At 54.9% G+C, this 21,593-nt stretch overlaps 1 protein-coding gene across 1 annotated transcript in view; it reads right to left on the reverse strand.

Moving 5' to 3' along the window:
• Positions 1 to 305: 305 nt before the first annotated feature.
• PTP4A3 (protein tyrosine phosphatase 4A3) overlaps positions 306 to 21,593 on the reverse strand; it is a 47,090-nt gene continuing 25,802 nt past the window's right edge. Inside the window, exons 2-6 of the mRNA XM_082479010.1 lie at positions 9,448 to 10,249; positions 7,551 to 7,643; positions 3,170 to 3,300; positions 2,518 to 2,592; positions 306 to 1,998 (exon numbers count right to left, since the gene is read on the reverse strand). Of these exons, the coding sequence (XP_082335136.1) occupies positions 1,881 to 1,998; positions 2,518 to 2,592; positions 3,170 to 3,300; positions 7,551 to 7,643; positions 9,448 to 9,552 (522 nt within the window). The 5' untranslated portion in view covers positions 9,553 to 10,249 and the 3' untranslated portion in view covers positions 306 to 1,880. The remainder of the gene's footprint in view (positions 1,999 to 2,517; positions 2,593 to 3,169; positions 3,301 to 7,550; positions 7,644 to 9,447; positions 10,250 to 21,593) is intronic.

The following is a 21,593-nucleotide window of genomic DNA, read 5'->3' on the forward strand; positions in this document are numbered from 1 at the left end:
TGAGGTGTGCGGCATGACAACTCTGGGGCCATGCATGGAGGGTCCTCACCTCACTCGGCACCACAGCCCGTCCCACGGGATGGCCATCCCTGCCATGCAGCGGGGCGGGCTCCCATCGAGAGGAGTGTGCTGGAAACAACTCCAAGCTCCTCCTCTGCCTGTGTGGTGGCACAAAGCTGTCCTCTACCCTTCTGCAGGCACCAAAAGTGTCTTATCAGCCTTCCTCACCGCTTATCCCAAGAGATCAACCCTCTGAAGCAAATGTCTCTGGACAGTCTGTTTTGGAAGGCACACAAACCTTTGGAGATACCCAACACAGGGCATGAAGGCATCTCAAGTTGGGTAGCCTACAACCACAAAATGCTGGATGACCAGCCCTCCTTGCCCCAACCACTGCGATCCTCTGCAGCTGAGGGGGTGAGCAGCAGCGAGCCCAAAGGATACCTGGAGCATCCCTTGGACCATATGTGTTCCCTGGTGACAGTGGATGGCAGCCAGCTGTGACCCGGTGCCAGTGATCGGTCTGGGGGGGACCATGGGACACCTCTCGGGCTCCACTGGGCAGCGATGGGAGAAAGAAAGGCCAGAGGACATGCGGAAGACAAAGAGTTGTTTTTTTTTTTTAAAGTTTTTTTTTCCTTTAATTAGCAAATTTCTTATCCTCGTCAAAAGAAAAAACACCCCCATATCCCCTACATGACCACCGCTCCAGCTGCTGCAAGCATTCAAAGGCAGAAAGTTGAGAGATGTTTAATGTCCCGACTCAGGGGCAGCTCTGAGTCCACCCCACCAGGGCACACGCTGAGGGTTTTGGGGTGCCAGGTGCTGCGTTACAGATATGGGAAAGGCAGGTGCAAAATTTGGTGACGTGCTCTTTCCAGGAGCACCCAAAATCCCCTCGGAAAGCTGCAGCCCAGCCCCTTGGCCAGCAAACGCAGCAGTGGAGGACATGAATGTGCCCCTAGATGCGTGTTGCGTCCCCAGGGCATCACAACCACATTTGGGGTTTGCGCCACAGCTTGGTGATGGGGACACGATGGGAGAGAACCCACCACCCTGTGCATTGAATTTGGAAGCTATAAGTAGGAGTACCCCACACTTTGGGGGACCCAGTGCTGCCCCTGCACCCTCTGCAAAGCCCCACCACAGTGCCCACCTTCGCTGCAGTGAGCCCCCCAACGAGCCCCCATCGGCAGCATCCCAGCCGGCATCAAGGCAACGGGGAGATGGTGAAGTGGGAGAGGAGCCAGGAGAAAGGGAATGGTGCCGGGGAGAATTAGCTCAGCCCTTCCCGTGGCCACAGGGCCAGCAGCAAGCTACAAGCCCCCTTCACCTCTCCCTGCTATCACCATCTTCCCCCGCCTCGAGGCCACTGCACTGTCCCCACCTCCATCCCCGTTGCTGCAGCCCTTATTTATAGGGAAGAGGTGGGAAAGGGTTTATCTGGGGGTGCTCCGGCCCTCCTGCTCCCCATCCCTTCTCAGCTGGCACAGCCCTGCCTGCATCACCCCAAACCAAGCACCCTCCACCCATCCCTCTAAGTGCAATGGGAGGGGAAAGGGAAGAGGAGGAGGAGGAGGACGGCAATGAAGAACCGTCGTGTGAGCTCATTGCCTGCTAACGCCAAGAGCCAAAGGGCAGCGTTGCCATCCCTCCTCGGGGCCGTAGCTGGAGAGAGCAGCCTTTTTCGGGTGTCTGGCAAGACGACGGTGCTGTGGGTGCTGGACCATGTTGGCGGTGCTCCGTGTCCCCCCCCACCCCAGCCCTGGCAGTGGGGCGGCGCATGGGGTGCACGGGGCTGGGCAGGGGGGTGAGGGGGTGGGATGCGTGCGAGTGCCCGGGTGTCTGTGTGCACAGATTTTGGCAAGAGGTCATTGAGGTTACATGATGCAGCATTTGTTCTTGTGGTTATGAGGGTCCTTAAATCGGAGTCTTTGCTTTGGTCGGTATTTTTCCAAGTACGTCAGCTGCTTGCTGTTGATGGCTCCTCTGCGCTTCCTGCGGGGACAGAAAAGGGTCGGCACAGTCAGTAGCATGGCAGGAAGAGACCCCCCCACCCCACCCCAAACCCACTCCTCTCAGGGTGCTCCCCTGCCTGGAGCAGGAAGGGATTTAGGAGGCTGCAGCCTCGTGCATCCTTCGGGGATGGAGATGGAGACCAACCCCAACAGCTTTTCTCACGCAACCTCCTTGTGAGTCCTTGGACACGGAGAGCCAGGGAAGAAACACGTGGGGCGGCTGCCCAAAGCGGGGCGCCTGCCAGAAGCCCCCACATTTTCTTCCCCAACTCCCCAAAAGGAGAGAAAAGCAACCCCGGTGCCCTGAAAATAACCCTGGGACATGCCAGATGTCTCCATCCCCTTGGAGAATCATAGAACGCTTTAGGTTGGAAAGGACCATCTAGTTCCAATCCCCCTGCCCCGGGCAGGGACACCTCCCACCAGACCAGGTTGCTCAAAGCCCCATGGTTTTGAAGAGCTGTTTTCTCCCCCGATGCCGAAACGCCGCTCGACTTACTGTCGGATGAACTGGATGGCGTCTTCGTACTTCATCCCGCTCTCGATCAAGGCCAGTGCGACGAGGACGGGAGCGCTGAAAGGCAACGGCAGTGGCGGTCACTCCCCAGCCACGCAGCCCAGAGGCTGAACATCCCGACCTGGGGCCAGGGGGGACACACCACGGGGCTGTAATGGTGTCACTGCGGGCAGTCGCCAGTGCTGGCTTTTAGCTTGTAATTTCTTGCCATTTGGCTGCAAGCGCTGCCCGAGGGAGCGGCTGATTTGGAGGGTAAAACCCCCAGGATGGGGCTGGCAGCTGTTTTGCCGCTCTTCTAACGAGCACGAGGACTTTGGAGGCAAATCTATTGGAAAACTGGATGTAAATACACATGCAAAACCTGACCCGTGCCGGGGAGAGCAGTAAAATACAGCAGCTCTCAAAAAGCATCGGCTCCTGCTTGTAGCAGGAGAGCACCCATCATCCCAGGTTCCCCCCACAGCGTCCAGGATTTGCCCACGGATATTGCAAGGAGGAGCTCAGGCAGCAGCTCCCCCCACATCAACACCTATTCCCGCTAAGGTCTCATTGCACGCCAAAACCCAACTAAAAGGGGGAGCGAGGAAGGAGGAGCGCAGGCGTGGAGCAGCCGGTGTGCCGGGCTCTGACTCACCGCCCCAGACCGGCCACGCAGTGCACGGCCACGCAGCAGCCGGGGTCTTCACAGAACTTGGTCTTCAACAAGTTGAGCCAATCTTCCACTATCTTGCTGGGAGGAGGCGCTCCATCATCAAATGGCCAATCCTGCAAGGTGGGATGGGGGGGGGAAGGGGCAGGGGGAGAGAGAAACATGGTCAGACCCCGGGGAAAAACTTGCGGGATTGCTTTCTGCTCGGGGCGATGATGTTTGGGACCTCAGCAGCGGGGAGGTGGATGTGTGTGCCAGGAACCAGGCTCGCAGAGCAGCTCCGCAGGGATGAAGCAGGTTTTGCGGCACTGTCCGGCATGCAGGAATTCCCCCACCCACTTCGGCTCAGGGTTTGCAGCCATTCGAGTCTGGGGTCCTCCCATTTCCTATGGACAGGTTCAGCCTTCAGGAACACCTACAGGGACATGCAACATGGTCCCCATGTTCTCCTGCCTGGAACAGGGTGGCCATCGCCTGCCTCCTCCCCATTTGGATGACCGTACCGAGCTTCGGGGAGCTGCAGTTCCCATCCTTTCCCTGAGCAGCTCCTGTCTAAACCCAGCGCTTGGGAGCGCAAAGCCACTTTGTAGGTTTGACCAAAGGTGGCTTGGAGATGGCTGAAACCTGAGGGCCTGACGCAGTGTCAAAATTCAGCTTGCTGCAACGCACTGAGTCCCGAAAGGATGCTCTGGGAATCCCCTAAGATGAAGGGAGGGACCATTTAAACAAAATCCTTTAGAAAAGGCTCTTACAGGACAAAAAAAAAACCAAAAGCCCATCTTCTTCTGAGCTTCATCCTTAAGCTGCAGGAACTCAACATCGGAGCTCAGTGACAAAGTGGATAAAACAGGTGCTGCATTAAGCACCTCCTGGTCCTGGGCTCTGGTGTGGGGGAAAAGTGCGTCCCCCCCACCCTTGCTTGTGACTGCTGCAGCATTTTGGGGAAGGGCTGTTCTCTCCCGTGGGCACTGGCAGCCAGTCAAGGCCGCACATCTCTCCCAAAACGGGTATTTCTCTCCCCAAATGGATTTGGCAGGAGAAGTGTAGCCACTGGCTACGCAGTACTGGGAGAGAGGTACGGGCAGGGGAGCATCACTTGGAGGGGATGCGGATGGTGTAGACCATGTAGATGTAGCACTGAGGGCCATGATTTAGTGGTAACTTGGCAGTGTTAGGTTAACAGTTGGACTTGATGATCTTAAAGGTCTCTTCCAACCAAAACAATTCTATGGTGAGCCCTGGCAGGTGGGCCGTAATCCTCATCTTAGAGCAGTGAGTCACTAAGCTGCTGTGCTGGAGTCATCTTTGGTGTAAGATGGCGAAAGAAGCTGCTAAGCCTCACTCCAGTGTTTGAACAGCTAATGTGATTTCAGTTGGGCTTTGCTAGGAAAGGAGCACGCTGGGCTTCAGGGTATCCTAACGCTTGAGCCAGCCCACCCTGCACAACTTGCTGCCTGTCCTGCAAGATCATCTATCTCCTCCCCATGGTGCCCGGAAAGCACTACTTCAGCCATGAGTGAAGGTCACCAGGCTCGCACTGGGGATGACACAGGCAAACAACTCAGTAAAATTGGGTTGCATGTGGTTGGAACTCGAAGTAGTGGTTTGGATGGGCCTGTACATAACATACAACCTGGAGATTATGTGTATATAAAGTGTCTTTCAGGGTTGGTTTCAACCGCTTTTCAAGACATACTCTTATTCGTTATCAGGAGCTGTCCTTGGCAACGTCTCAAGACTTCTTGCTTCGTCTAGTTTTTTATCAGGCCTGTCTTTTAGGTTATAAATCACTACTAGTCAATCAGTACACAATGGGTTATTGTCTCTATCATATACCCCTGACTCAGAACCTTCAAATATCACCTAGTCCAAACACCCTGCCATGGGCAGGGACATCTTGCACTACACCAGGTTGCTTAAAGTCCCACCCAACCTGACCTGGAACACTTCCAATGACGGGGCATCCACAACTTCTCTGGGCAACCTGTGCCAGTGTCTTGCCACCCTCCTCATAAAAATTTTCTTCCTTATGTCCAATCTAAATCTACCCTCTTTTAGTTTGAAACTGTTGCCCCTTGTCCTGTCTCTACAGGCCCTGGTAAAAAGTCTTTCTCCATCTTTCCCATCAGCCCCCTTTCTATATTGAAAGGCTGCTATAAGGTCTCCCCGGAGCCTTCTCTTCTCCAGGCTGAACAACCCCAACTCTCTCAGCCTGTCCTCACAGCAGAGGTGCTCCAGCCCTCTGATCATCTTCGTGGTCCTCCTCTGGACCCACTCCAACAGGTCCATGTCCTTCTTATGTTGAGGGCCCCAGAGCTGGATGCAGTACTCCAGGTGGGGTCTCACAAGAGTGGAGTAGAGGGGCAGAATCCCCTCCCTCGCCCTGCTGGCCACACTGCTTTGGACGCAACCAGGATACAACTGGCTTTTTGGGCTGCGAGCTCTTTCTGGGGCTCATGTCCCATTTCTCACCCACCAGTACCCCCAAGTCTTTCTCCTCAGGGCTGCTCTCAATCCCTTCATCCTCCAGCCTGCATTGATACGGGGGTTGCCCCGACCCAAGGCAGGACCTTGCATTTGGCCTGCTTGAACTTCATGAGGTTTGCATGGGCCCACCTCTCCAGCCTGTCCCTCTAGGGTATCAACTGCATGACTCAGCTTGGTGTGGTCTGTAAACCTGCTGAGGGTGCACTCAATCCCACCATCTACATCACTGATGAAGATGTTAAACACTATTGGTGCATCCAATACAGTATATCCATCCTGCACCATAAACCTTCCTAAAGCGCCGCTTCTCCGGCAGGATTTCCGCCCCACCTCCGACCTGCTGGAAGAGCTGCCAAGCAGATGTCCACGGCATGGGACACCCACGTCCGGCACAACTCGTTCACTGCCATCAGCTTTAGAGATTGCTCGGGATCCCCCGCGGCACACAGAGGAGACGAAAGCGGAGGAGGCGTCCAAAACACCCAGGGAAAGCCTCCAGGGTGGGACCACCGTACGTGTGGGCATGGCGGCTGGGGATGCCGGCACCCCGGCACACGGCGCCAGTCAGGCCTCGGCCAGCTTGTGCCTATTCCCCAAAGAAAGGGATAGGATATATAGATATAGTCTATATACACAGATATATTTGATATGGGTATATAGAGAGATATCTCTGGGTATATATAGAGATATCTCTGGGTATATATAGAGATATCTATCCATAGATACATAGGATATAGGCATCTCTCTAGATAAAGTATAACTTATATAGTTTCTGTATAGTTATAGAAACTTTTATATTGAAGCTATATAGTTTCTACACAGTATCTTACGTAGTTTCTGTAACTAGGACATTGATATCTCACTATATCATATGCATCCCAGATACAGATATCTCTCTATATAAGACACATAAAGAGGTATGTATATCCTAGATAGAGAAACTCAGACTGGAGGACTCCAGCCAGAAACAGGGTGAAAGGCAGAATTTGGCATGTAAGTGAGCACATATGATACCCTACATACAGATTCCGTGTGTAGGATACAGCTATCTTCCTCTATAAGATATATCCTATAGAGACATAGCATCTATACCGAGAGAGATCTCCATCTGGAGGATCTGTATCCAGCGAGAGACATAGGATCTATATGTATATCTACTTATATCGCAGAGGATCTAGGATATAGGTCTCTCTCTCTATGGGATATACGTTATACACAGAGCTACGCCGAGAGGATCGACACACAGAGGACCACCCCAGGAGACACCAGGCACTTTCCAAACCCTTTCCTAAACAACGAGCTGAACTTCCCCCACATTCCAGCTGGAGCTGAGCTCCCCGCCAGGGCGATCACGCCTGACATCAGCCAAGACGCGGCCCAGGCAGCTGCCTGCTCTGCCTCCTTGCCTTCTCCTGCTTGCTGCCTGCTCCCTTTCATCCCCCAGAGCTGCTGGAAGAGCAAAAATCTCACCCTCCCTTTCCCCCGCTGCTTTCCCCGGAGAAGATAACTCTGGGGGTAACGGGAACCATGCGCATCTTCCACGTGGGATCAGGCGCTCTCATCCCCTGGATGCTTTAAAGCCCGAGCGACAGGCAGGGAAGGCAGCTGCCGGCTCAACCGTATGAGTCACAGTTTCGGGTGCGTGGGCAGCGCTTTCTTTTTTTAAAGCACCAGCCCCATCTCAGCCCGGGGAGCGGGGAGCTCGCCCGCCTGGCCCCGAGGATGAAGTTGGGCTTCAAACTCCGCTCTCGGGCACGTTGCGATGCCTCTTTGGTCCACGCAAAACGCAGGGTGTTTAGCGGATGCGAGGGATGGGGGTATTTAAGCGCAGGGGAGGGGTGGGCAGCCTCCCCCGGCACCCATCCTGCCGCTCACCTACCATGACAGTGATGCCGTCCTTCTCCAGGGGGGTCTTGTCGTAGGTCACTTCGCACACTCGCACCACCGTGGTGGCACCGTACTTCTTCAGGTCCTGGGGAGGGAAGGAGAAGGAGGGGTCTGAAAAAACCCTGCTAATTGCACCCCGGTTAATCCCAACACATCCGAGCCCTGCTACAACTACACAGACCCAAAAACAGTGCCGCACCCCATCTCTGGACCCTTGAGAAAACCTCTCCATGGTCCATTCAGCCCGGGAAGCACAGGGAAACATGAAATCCCAGGGCATCAATGACCATCCCTGGAGGTATTTAAATGATACGTAGACATGGTGCTGAGGGACATTGGTTTAGTGGTGGTTTTGGCAGTGTTAGGTTGATGTTTGGACTCGACGATCTTAAAGGTCCCTTCCAACCCAGACGATTCTATGATTCTATGATCAAAGCCACGTGGCCACGGTAGGATTTTTACACAGAGCCTTCACGGCTCTTTGGAGTCCCAAGTGCCAACGAGGCCGTTTATTTTTAAGCCCCAACGGCCACTCCAGCAGGGACTTTACACCCCAGGCAAAGAAACATCCCCGACACAGGCGCAAATCCCCCAAAGGAGAAATTATTCATGCCCAGCGAGGTTGCAACTCCCGCCGCAGGAACGCACGGAGGCTGCTGGGGGGGGTGGTAGCGCACCCCGCCGACCGCCCTAAGCATCTCCCAGATTGCGCAGGGGCTCCTTCTTGACCTCGTTGCCGTATGCCATCATCGTTCCAACACACTGCAGGCTTGGGTGCCTCACTTGGGCTGTTTCCAGCGGGGCTTATCGCCCGCCGCAAGGATTGCCCCCGGATTATGCGCCGGCGTACCGGCCCCCACATGAGATCGTCCCCTTGAATGATCCATCTCCTTCCTTCCCTCGCCAGACCACAGCAAATGCACAGGTGACGGCTCAGCCAAAAATCTAAGCAGCCGGTTAGGAAAGGGGAATTTCCTTCCTTCCCACCGCTGCTGTCCCCATCGTCTTGTGTGCAGCATGCAGGGTATGGGGTGGCCGTCCCCAAACCTCAACCACCTTCCTGCAGCTCGCCGAGCCGGTGGCACTCACACTTGTTTTTTCAGGTGTGCATTGGGACGGTTTCATTGAGCTCTGAGGATGCCTCTGGTGCCTGCACATCAGACCTCAAGGTGGTTTAGGACTAAGGCAAAAACCCTCTGCCAGGCTTATGTGCAGCCCCAGGTCCTCCCCTGAACGCGGTAACATCCCCAAATGACTTCTCGTAAGCAGAAGCCACTTGTGCCGGCTCAACTGAACCTGCAGGACACAGTGTTTCCCCCAGGCATTGATAAAAAGAGCAAGTCAAAGCCTTTCGCCCCGGACTGTGGACACACGTCCAGTAATTCCCACCCAATTCCTGGCTGCTGCCAGCGCCGGAGGCAGCGCTCCCAGGATGGGCACAGTCACCGGCTCACGCAACACCAAGCCCTCCAGCTCCTTGTGCACCACCCAACGCATTCCAGGCAATGGAAAGATGCTGGGATATTTGGGACGAAAAGTCCTTATTGAGGTGCTGGGAGATCGCGTGCACCCGTATACATCAACGCAAAGCTCCTTGACGTGATGTGCTGGTGGAACTGGCGAGGGATGCAACAGGAATTGGGAAATTACTCCATCTCCCATGCCCAAACACCACGCTTGGGGTTCTCCAAAACATCCTACCCCAAAAAGCCAATGATGATTGAACCCACCACCCAGTGACACCACCAGTGGCCATGGTACCAAAGGGGATGTGCCGCTGCATCATCCTACACAGGACTGATCGATCCCCTTTGCACCTCAACATTGGCTTTTAGCCCCAAAACACACAACTGGGTGCCGGTCTCCCACTTCCAGCCTCCCCTCCTTACCTCCAAGAAGGTGTTGAGTGTGGCGTTGGTGGGGTTGTGGGTGATCAGGAACCTCATGTTTTTGTAGCAGACCTCCACCGGCGCGGGGCGGTTCATCCGAGCCATGGTGGGACGGGAGGAGGGTGAGGTGGTGTTGGCGGCGGTGGAGGGGGGAAAAACCCAAAAAAAGCGTGGCGTGGAGGGGAAAACAAAGAAAAAAACAAAACAAACCAACCCCTCTGCGCTTAAAAAATAAAAATAGAACAGGATCGAGAACTCAATATACAGACGTTGTGCAAATAATCCCAGCTCCTGGGAGCGCGCCGGCTTCCTCGACACACCGCAAGCCCCCCCGGGGGAAAAAGCCAGACGGGAAAAAATAATATTAATGATAATAATAATAATAATAATAATAATTAAAAAAAAAAATCCCTTTGCTGTAGTGTTGGCGTCCTCGGCGTGTGTGCGACGGGTGAGCGGCTGCCGCCTCCGGTGCCGCGCTCTAGAAAGGCCTCTGCATATGGGGGGGTTGTGGCGGTGGCGGGAGGGTGACCCCCGTCACGTTACCCCATCGGGGTATGTGGAGTACTTGGGGGCGGCACGGGGGGCCGGGAGCCTACGGGGCGGCGTCGGCGGCGTCCGGCAGCGGTCCCTCGCTGGGGCGATCCATGCACGGGAGCCTTGAATGGTTGAGTCGGAGGGTCGGGATGCCGGATGAGACGAGGCGAGGCGGCCGGGCGCTGCTTCACGGGGCGGGCTTCTGGGGGCTGCGGGGCTCAGAGCTGCTCCTCAGCACCTCCATAAATCCCAGCGGAGAGCGAGGCTGCAGGGGAAAGAAAAGGAAACATGACGGTGAGGGTGTCCTCCTTCCCAGACTGGCTCCAAGGAAGCCCCTGGCCGGTGCCGTGGGGGACACATGGTACCCCCAAAGGTACCAGCACCCGCCGCATCCCATAAAAGCATCCCTGACCACGCTCATCTTACCCATAGATTAGAAAGCGAGGCGGTATCTAAAGAAAAAGCTGAAATATCAAATGAAAAGCCGAAATGGTACTGGAAAGTCAGGGGAGCAACTCAGTTTTCCTCCGAAAAAAAGCACATGACAGGGAAAGAGCTTATTCTCACACCACCCAACACCAGCGCCCAGCCGGTACATTTAAGCACCTGAGCCACACGAAGTGACCCCCATCCCGTCCCCCCCAGACCTCACCTTTGCGTCCCCGAAACGCACGGGGCGGCACAGCGAATATTTCCACCCCGAACGCGGCGCTCTGCCCGAAACCAACCGCTGCTGCCCCTAATCGGCCACATGCTCCCGGCGCTGCTCGAACGGCTAATGGCCACCAAATGCACCTCTAATGCTCTTAGGCCAACTAAGCCGCCCGCAAATGAGCTTTTTTTGGGGGGGGAGAGGGGAGGGAGAGCAGAGGAGGGGGTGGTGGGCAAGCAGTTTTGCCAACGCTGGTGATGGATGTGCCCCCCTTGCTCGCTCACCCGCATCCCCATCACCGCCAGCGCATCCCCTCCCCATGAAGTACCCCGGCCCCGCAACCTGGGGCATCTTTACCTTTAAGGATGGCGACGGGAAGAATTATGAAAGAAAATCAATTCCCACTGTGGAAACGCCAAAGCCCAAGAGAGGTTGGGCTCAGGAGGGGCAGGCGAGGGTGCTGCCAGCCCTGCTCGGAGCCGAGGGAAACCCGGCGCTTCCCTGGGTCGTTACCCGCCGGACTCTTGTTTTGAAGCCGGTCCCTTCCCTGGGTCAGCAGCTGCTTAGAACTGCGTAGCCAGAGCCTCAAAATAGACCATAAGCACATAAGTAACTCGAGCTGGGCTAGCATGAACCCCCTCGCCTCCCTTCCCCGTGCCCCAGCACCCAAAAAAAATTCCCCTCCGGGTTGTTTTACCCCGACGCAACGAGACAAGGTGGGAGCAAGGAGGTGGGCTGAGCACCGACCAGCTCATCACAGCGCTGTCGCCGGGGCTCCTCCACGCCTGAGCATCGTTTACAAACCCGCCCGCTGGCTCCTGCTTCGCCAGCGGTCCCCCGGGAACGAAAAAAATCAAATATGAAAAAATCAAACAGCAAAGAGGACGGGGGGGGAAAGCCAGGTGAGGCGGCAGGGGGGAGCGGGGCCGCTCTCCTGAACGTGCCCGGCTTGGCTGCTGAAATCCTGGACCTTCCTACTGGAAGGGCACTAATTATTTATTATTGGCAGCCCTGGCGCTGCCCCGGTGCATAGCGCATCCCCACACCCGTGGTTTTACAGCCAGGATTTTGGGAAGGAGCTTAGAGGGGGCTGAGAGCTGGGAAAGGGCCAAAACTCACAGGGATTTCGGCACTGAGCCTTCCCCAGCTCCTCCACAGACCCTGATGTGTCCCCTTTCCCTTCTCCAAGTTGCCCTGAACCCTTTTGTCAGCCACATCACATCACTCCTGACTCATTTTTCTTTTTTTTTTTTTTTTTTCCTCGCACAAAAATAATTGGGTACCGCTACCCTAAAGCCAGGAAGAGATCGGATGGAGCCAGCTCTGCGGTTTGTCACGGTGACCCACGGCTGAGCAGTGTCGACCCATGGGCTCCTTCGGGTACGGTGCCTTGGGTTTTCTCTTTTTCTTGAGGACGCTGAAGAAAAACTAATAATCCGCCCTGCAAGGATGGTCTGCAAAGTTGAAATCCAGGCTGGGCTGTAGGGACGAGCGGGACAACCCAGGGGGAATTTTCCAGTCCCCACTGAGAAAATCAGATTTTGGCTGCTGATGGAGGCTGGAAGCTCAGTGGAGGGATGGGAGCGAGGTGAGAGCTGTCTTCTAACATCATTTTGGGTCTGATTCAGAGCACCTCAGCCCCAAGGTGATGCTGACCCTCCCCCGGGGCAGGTCCACCCTCCCCAGCTGGACCCAAAGGGATGTCTGCTCAAATCCCGCAACGTTCCCACAAGATGGGACCGGGAACCTGCTCTCTCCCTGGGCTTAATGTGCTTTTCCAGTGATGTTCCCACTCATCACTTCACTTGTGGGGTCTGCTCCCCTCCGACATGAGCTCACCATGGCTGAGTAAGAAATGGTGTTTCTGGAGGGTAATTTTGGGCTGGTTTTGCTGATTTGGCTCCTACAGGTCCAGCTGCAGGCCAGCACGAGCATGAAAAGAGCCAGCAACCCGGCGAGTGAATGTTTCCCAAGAAAAACCTGCTGGCAACCCCTTCAGCAAGCTTCTTCCTTCCTTCTCCGTTTGCTTCACGGCAAAAAAAAAAAAAAAGGGTTAAAACCCTCCCAAGGGGCGGGAGGCGGGAGGGATGGGCAGCCACAGATGCCTGCTCAAAGGGTAGAGGGGCTGAAAAGCAGGTATTGCCCCAAACCACCCCCTTGCAAACCCAATTTCTCTGACGCAAAGGACCTGAGGATCTTCTGCTTTTCCTTTTAAGAAGCCTTCTGCTCTTGGATCTTTCAGCTTCCCCCGCATTTAATCACAACTTGTCTCCTGCCCCTTCGGTCTCGATGCACCGGCGTGAGAGGTGCTTGCAACGCACAAGGAAAAGCAGCCAAAAAAATCACTTTCCCCCCTTCCAAACAACCTCACACCCCGTTTTAACCGGCTGCAGGGTTGTGTTAATACAAACCGTGTCCGCGTTTAACCGAGTACGGGATCAAACCCACCCACCGAGCAACCCCGTGGGACCAGGAGCTGCTGCGAGCACCGACACCATCGCGTGCCCGCGGCAGTAGCTTGTTCCTCATCATCATCCAACACACGGTTCATGCTCCATCGGCGCTCTGGATACCATATAATTTTTTATTGGCTTGGGTGCGCCGGCTGCCAGGAACGGAGGTTCAGTGGGAACCGCCTGCGTACGAGAACAGCGAGTGCTCCTTTCCCACAAGGTCTCCTCTCCAGTGGAAGCGTTTCAAGTATTTTGGCAATCGCACATCCTGGCAATTCAGCCCTGAAGCCCATAAATCCCTAATGGATATTCAGTCGCAAATCATCCCCAGCTCTACAGGCTGCGATGCTGATCACCATGTTAAGCATGGCAGAACAATGTGGAAAAGGGTATTTCGGCTCATATTAATATCCTGCCAAGTGGATAAATATCCTTCTGGCTTGAGCGTTATGGGGGATCTGGATGAAGCACATGAGGACACAGTACGGAAGCCCTGGATGAGGATACTCAGTGGTGCAGCGCTGGCCTTTCAGGCTCAAACCCATCGGGGTGAAGCCCAATTAAGGAAATCCCATGTGGACGACTGGAGGAGCCGGGTACCCTGCTGCTATCATCCCCCTGCTGTGCCCAAGGCCAGGGAGGGATGGGGATGACCTCCCAGCAATGTGCCCATCGCTGCCACCCCAACATCTGCAAGCTCATCTCAAATCTTCGCCGGCAACATTTGCCTTTTAATTTCCACGAGCACTTAAGTGACACAGCAGGGTTCTTCCTTGCAAAGCACCCAAAAGACACGCGTACCATGTGAGCCACAAGGATGTTTTCCACCACGATTGTGGAAGTTTCTGGTTCTTCCACAAGAAGTCTTGCAGCCAAGAGCCCGGTGAGGATCCAGGGTGAACGGACTCTGGTGTGGTAAGAGAGCAATGGAGGATGCTGCTCTGGGGGGTGGGGACCACTGAGCCATCACCTCCCCAAAGCAGAGGGGATCACACGGCTCTCCTAATTATTTCTGGTGGCTCCATCACACATACTTTGGCCTCCCAACCATCCAGGGACGGACCCTGCAACAGCAGAGACGGGGCTCCTCTTCCTCCCAGCACCCCAAGGCAAAATTAAGACCGGGGTTTCCTCGTTGCAGTTAATGAAAGCGCTTGGCTGGACCGGTGAGCAGATGCCAGACCCCCGGGCTGCGCTGCTGGTACTCGGGCTAAGCGGGATGCAGCTGGTGAAGTCAGGTTTTCCTAAACACAGCAACTCCCTGAGCAACGGAAAAGGAAGCTTTGCAGAGCCAAATTGTCGTTCCACGTGGGCTTTATCAGCGGGACTTGGAACAAAGGGTCTTACTCACCCAAACAATATGTATCTTACCCGTATATAAATATAGCTATCTCCCGAGTGAGCACATCTCTCGTTCAAAGTTCACCTTCAGAAAAATCTAACAAAACACCCACCTGTGCTACATTTGCTCGACCTCTCTCCTGGTTTCAGCCCACGTAGCGAGACACCGACTGGCCCTTTCCCCGTACGGCTGACCAAGTCCTTCTCTCCCTGTTCCCAATCCCAACTTCGCAATGGGCATTTCCATCACCCTGAAAATTGCATGCCAGTTTCTCAGCAGTCCCGGTTATTCCCATGTAGGAGTTTTTGACACATCTACCACTGCCACGTGTGGCCACAGGAGGCAGATCTATGGAGCTTGGTCACACGCAGGAGGAGACCTACCACCACCAGCACCAGCAGCACCAGCACTGCCACCATCTCAACCATGACCAGCAGCACCACCACTGCCACCACTGCAACCATGACCAGCAGCACCACCGCTGCCACCAGCACCAGCAGCACCACCACTGCCACCACCAGCACCATAACTGCCACCACCTCAACCACAACCAGCAGCACCACCACTGCCACCACCAGTGCCACCACTGCAACCATGAGCACCAGCACCACCACTGCCATCACGAGCACCATCACTGCCACAACCAGCACCAGAACCACTGCCACCACCACAACCACGACCAGCAGCACCACCACTGCCACCATGAGCACCATCACTGCCACCACCGCAACCACAACCAGCAGCACCACCACTGCCACCACGAGCACCAGCACCACCACTGCCATCATGAGCACCATCACTGCCACCACCAGCACCATCTCTGCGACCACCAGCACCAGCACAACTGCCACCACCGCAACCACGAACAGCAGCACCACCACTGCCACCACAAGCACCAGCACCAGCAGCACCACCAATACCAGAACCTCAACCACCGCCAGCACCACCAGCAGTACCACCAGGGAGGAGAGGTCCCAGGATGCAGAGATCCACGGTGCCATCCCCAGCCCATGACTACAGCCGGGACCTGGCCAGAGGAAAGCCAACATGCCGAGATTTCCTCTGGCCGCATGTGCGCCGAAGGAAACAGGAAAGGTCCGGGAGGCGAGCGAAGGAAACAAAACACCCCGCAGGAGCTGGCGTCTGGGGGCAGAGGCGTAAGCGGCCACCAGCATGTCCTGCTCCAGGTGCAGGGCTGGAAAGAGCGGATGGGGATGTCCTGGAAAAGCCATGCCGGACACCACAGGGAGGCAGCGGCAGCTATGGCATATCTGCCGCCGGGAACGGAGCAGCACCCAGCACTGTCTGCTGGGAGAACATCATGTTTTTTTTTCCTCCAAGGGTTATTTTTTTGACTTGTTTCTTTTGCCGCAGGGGACGTTTTCCGAACAGCAAGAAGGAGGATTAAAATTGCACGGGTGCAGAGGGAGACTGATGGGGATATCTCGGCAGCCCACCAAAACCCACCTGCAAGACAAACCAGTTCATGTGTCTCCCTCCACATCCCTTTTAGTGCATGGTAACCGCTGGCCCCCAGGTAAACTGGCAGTAAAGAGCCGTACAGCCCCTGATTCTATAGCCCTGGTCAGATTTAAGGAGTTTGGTGGCATTTAGGCAGCGGGGAAAGATGCCGGCATGATGTCGGCATGGAGATTTGCAAGCAGGAGGCACTCGGGAGACCAGGAAAGAGGGAGGAATAGGGAAGATGAGACAGCGAGCCAGCCAGCCAGATAAAAAGAAGAGCACAGTCTTCCCAGTGCTGTGCAAACCGAGAACGCACCGGAGGCCCCGGTAACACGATCGATCCCTTTTTATCTTTTATGTGCACCTTTTTTCTTTGAAGAGAGGCTGAGGCACGGCGTGGGAAGTGCCTAAAATGGCCCTTTTGGAGGTTTTTTTCCCTCTCGCCTGCTTTGGTGCCGGTCCACAACCCTGACGGGACGCGAGGGTGCCCGCGATGGCCACCGGTGCTGGGGCTGCCTCTCCCATCCGTCACGCGTGGGGCAACGCTCCAGAGGGAACACAAGATGCTCCGGCCATCACTTGAAGAATACTTTAGCTGCGATTTCGGGTCTTCCCACCACATGCAATCCCCCTCCCCCCCTCCCCCCGGCAAAGCAGCCTGAATTTAGATTCTGCATATATGGCTTTTTTTTTTTTTAAACCAAATTCCTTCTTGCACCGTAAGAGATTTAGCTGCCGGGAGAACCTCATAAAAAAGGACAAAAAGGCACCAAATGTTCGGGGGGGGGAGGGGGAGGAAAGGACCCCCCTCCAGCCGAATGCAGCCCCCTGCCCGTCCCTCCCACCCCGTCCCCGGCAGCGCACGACTCACGGGCGGCCGCTCGCAGCGAGATCCTGGTTTTATGATCCGGGATATCCCCTCTGCCGCCTTCCCCCAGCAGCCGCGAGGAGCTCGCAGCCGCGGCGCCGACGTCAGAGGCTTTTCCTGGCTTGGATTTGAAGGGAAAAGAGGAAAGAAAAAAAAAAAAGAAAAAAAAAAGAGGGGGGAGGAAGAGAGGCCAACTCCACGGGGAAAAGTAATAGCAGGCTTTGGGCTGGCTGCCTCCCAAATCTGCGGAGGGCACGTCCCGGAGGGTTTTTTTTGTGGGGGGTGGTGAAAGGCTCAGTCGTTTGGGGATGGGCGGTCCACAGGGGAAGTCAGGCACCCCAAATACTGGGGGCCAGCTCCCTCCCAGTCTTCAGGGATTTCTTTTTGAGGGGGAAAAAAAAAAAAAAAAGCAATTCTTCCTCTGATGGGGTATTTCCAGGCTTCCTGCCTTGCCCAAGAGTATCCTTGGAAAGAAAAATATCCCAAACCAGCATCCTCACCCCAAAACACACATAGGAGGGCAAGCTGACCCCAGCAGTGTGTCCCCCTCACCCCCCCGACAACTGCCACCGCCGCATGCCTCTCCCACCCCGAATCTCTGGCGCGGCTGAACATCTGCTCATCTTTTCTTGTGGTTTCTCGCAGCGTTTCGAGTGAATTTAATACTCGTGGCAGGTGTCTGAACGGCAAAATGCGGGGGTGGACACACACCAATGCCTCTTATGGGGGAAGCACCAGGAGCATGGGCAGAAGCAGTCCCCCGGGAAAGGCACGGGGGAGTCTGTTGTGACCTCCCCTTCGAAGTACAGCTTGAGCCCGTGCCAAGGAGGCTGTTTTTGGGAGAGGCGCAGCCTGCGTTTAATTTTTCCACTGCTTTTCCCAGCACCGGTGTTTCGGCTCCTGGTCTTCAACCACCTCGTTTTCCACCGGACCTGAACTTTGCTATCTGGCGTGTCCCCGCTCGGTGGTGGCATCCCTATGTGAAGATGTCCCTACGCTGCCTGGTCCTACCTCCTTGTCAAGCCAACGTCAGCCCTGACCAAAGGGCACCAGCAGCCCTTTCTGCGTCATTGACGTATCTTGCACAACCCCCGGTGCCAACTGTCCGCGGTGGCTTTGATGGACATATGTTGACGAAGAAAGGGGTTCCAGGGCACTCAGTCTACCCAATGGGTGGATTTTGGCCTGCGGATAGTGTTGAAAGTACACCCTGCTCCATGACATGCTGGCAGTGGGAACATGGGACAGAAGAAAACATGCTCTATCTGTGATAAGCCCCATGGAAAAGTCTTCTCTGGTGACATCAGACTATAGCCGGCATTAACCAGAGAAGCCAAGCTCTGGAGAAAGGCAGCTCTTCCAAGTCAATGGCACCAGGTTGAGATGGGGTTTGTGGGTCCTTGATCTTCCTCCACCATCCAGCCCCTGTGCTCTCAGAGGTTGTCCCCCCAAACCACCTCACCCTTGCTCCCCAGTATTGAGTCTACACATTTCACCCCATGGAGACACGGTCACACATATTGTGACAGCTCTGCTGGGGGATGGCAACACTACCAGCCCTCTCCCTTGCAGTGCGCACTGAAGCACTTTTGAAGGCAGCCACCATCCCACGGGGACAGTGCTGCATGGAAAACCCTGGGATGGCTCCTCCTCGTCCTCACCAGTCCTGACTGCTGCCACCTCCCAGTAGAAATCACAGCCCTTCCAGGGCTGTCCCTTTTCCAGCAGGATGGGACAGAGATGCTGCATGCAGGTAACAGGTGTCCCTCCAGGGCTACTAATAATACGGAGAAACACCTGGGGAAAAATGATGGGTGTCAGCCAGGATAATTAAAAAGCCGGAGAGCAAGCGAAGGGAGATGGGAAAATGCCCTCCTCCTGCATGGGATGCTGCAAGGTCCAACAGTGCCCAGGCATGCTTCAGACCCCCGGCATGCCAAGCTCCTGGCTCATCCCACCAAGCCCAGGTCCTGCAGAGAAGGTTTTCCATGCAAACCCCTTCCAGAAACCTCTTTAGCTCCTGCAAACAGCCATGGCACAGCTCCCTGCTTGCCACGGGACCACTGCTCTGCAAAGGCAACGCGTCGGCAAAGCTCTGGGGACAAAAGCAGGTACCTCCGAGCTGTTGGTTTTGGATGCACAATTATGGGTACGGCCTGGTCCCGTACACTCTCCTACCTGCACCCAGACACCGCCAGCAACAGGGACAAAACCCTTTGGTCTGAGCCGCTGCCGCTCTTGCGCAAAACCTCAGTGCCAAGGGACGCTGTGCCGGCAGGCGCCAAGAGACGTCCCCCACCCACGAGAGCTTACAGAGCAAATAAAGGTGGTTTTCTTTCAAATAAAAGATCAAAGGGGACGAAACGCCAAAAGTCACAGCTGGTCTGGCTGGCGGGACATCGGTGTGTGTCTGCTTCTGTGCAGAGCCTGCCCATTGCCGAGCCCATGTACATAAAGCGTTGCCCCTCGTCCTCGGCCCAATTTACACCCCGTCAGCATGGGAGATGGAGGAACAAACTGGAAGGAGGAGGAGAAGGAAGGATTGAGCATCACTTTGGAGGAAGAAGGTTGAGCCAGTGCAAAGACTTATTGCCATGGCCTGTAGTGACAGGACAAGGGGCAACGGTTTTAAACTAGGAGGGTAAATTTACATTGGATATAAGGAAGAAATTCTTCACGATGAAGGTGATGAGACACTGGCGCAGGTTGCCCAGAGAAGCTGTGGCTGCCCCATCCCTGGAATTGTTCAAGGTCAGGTTGGATGAGGCTTTGACCAACCTGGTCTAGTGGGAGGTGTCCCTGCCCATGATACCTTCCATCCCAAACCATTCTCTAATTCTATGACGTCCCAGTGGCCAGGTGGAACTGTGGCCCTTCTCTGAGGGTCTCCATGCCAGCATCCTCCCAGCTCATCCATCATCCATCATCATCAAACGGGTTCCAAAATGGATTCAAGATTTGCCAAGGGATTAAAAATCCGTGCTGGAAGAGGACTCTTTGAGCTTTAGAAAAATGTCCTGAAAACCCCTTTTGCAAGGGGACCAGAGTCCTACAACACTGCAGCTCGGAACATGATCTTGGGCTGCAAAAATGGCCTCCCCCACCCCCATTACAATCAAGCCAGTCTCCCTCCAGGCTGTGAACCAGAAGCAGAAAGTGGTCTACTGGCGCTCCAGATGAGCACGTTTTAAATCACATCCTCAGTTGCAACGCAGTGGTGCTCTGGCATGCCAAGGCTGCTCCTGGATGCTGTTTGAGGCAAAACTGGCTAAAAATGGAATTGATGTCAAACTATAGAGATCCCGGAGCTTCTTGTCACTTAAATGAACTGTCTTTCAATACAAAAGATGAACAGAGTCATCTAATCATATTCTTGTCACTCACAGAGAGGATTTCCAGCAGCGGTTCTGTAAAAGACAGCAAATACTCTGGCATCTCAGAAAGAGAAATTGCAATGATTCGCATGAGCAAAAAGCCTGATCCAAATAGGAGATGTCACAGCTGCCACAGGATGCTGCTACTTGCTCCTCTCCCCATCCCAGCAGGAAAAGCAAGGAGAAGGTCGTGCAGCACAGCCCAGCTGGCTCCGATGCACCGTGCCCATGCACGATTTTGGAGAGCATTGAAGTAGAAGGACCATGTCCTCAAGGAAACAGCAGAAAGAGAAGGAAAGTTGAGATTTACAGACTCATAGAATGGTTTGGGTTGAAAGGTATCTTAAAGATCATCTACTTCCAACCCCCCTGCCATGGGCAGAGACACCTTCCACCACACCAGGTTGCTCAAAGCCACGTCCAACTTGGCCTTGAACACCTCCAGGGATGGGGCAGCCACAGCTTCTCTGGGCAACCAGTTCCAGTGTCTCACCACCCTCAGAGTGAAAAATTTCTTCCTAATATCAAATCTAAATATCGCCTCTTTCATTTTAAAGTCATTCCTCCTCGTCCTATCACTACATGCCCTTGTAAAAAATCCCCATCTTTCCTGTAGCCCCTTTATGTACTGGAAAGGGCTGTAAGGTCTCCCCGGACCGTTCTCTTCCCCAGGCTGAACAACCCCAACTCTCTCAGTCTGTCCTCATAGCACAGGGGCTCCAGCCCTTGGATCAATTTTGTAGCCTCTTCTGGACCTGCTCCAACAGGTCCATGTCCTTCTTATGTTTGGGGCCCAAGAGCTAGACACAGGACTCCAGATGGGGTCTCACCAGCGCAGAGTAGAGGGGCAGAATCAACTTCCTCGACCTGCTGGCCATGCTGCTGGTGATGCAGTTGGCTTTCTCGGCTGCGAGCACACATTGGCGGCTCATGTTGAGCTTCTCATACACCACCACCTCCAAGTCCTTCTTGTCAGGGCTGTCCTCAATCCGTTCTCCACCCAGCTTGGGATTGCCCTGATCCACACGTAGGACCTTGCACTTGGCCTTGTTGAACTTCATGAGGTTTGCACGAGCCCACCTCTCAAGCCTGTCCAGGTCCCTCTGGATGGCATCCCTTCCCTCCAGTGTGTCAACACCTCCAAGGGTGCACTCATTCTCAAGATTTAAAGGTTTACATGCAAGAATACCATCGCTTACAGTGCCGCTGCCGAGCATCATGTGAATCCTGCAACAAGCAGGGATGCCATGTCCCATGGGAACAGTGCACCCAGGAAAAGCAAATCCAACAACGTGACGTTGCAACCCCAAAGGACCTTTCCGGACAACGTAGAGGTGAAGTAGCCATCACACAGCGCTTTTTTGGCTGGAAGAGCCTGCAGATGTCAACGCCATGGTGCTTCTCCCCGAAATGCTGAAAGGTTTGCAAGAGAGCGTCTGACTGCTCAAGAAATGCC

The sequence above is a fragment of the Vanellus vanellus genome (genome assembly GCF_965231255.1).
Source record: "Vanellus vanellus genome assembly, chromosome: 2".
Lineage (NCBI taxonomy): Eukaryota > Metazoa > Chordata > Aves > Charadriiformes > Charadriidae > Vanellus > Vanellus vanellus.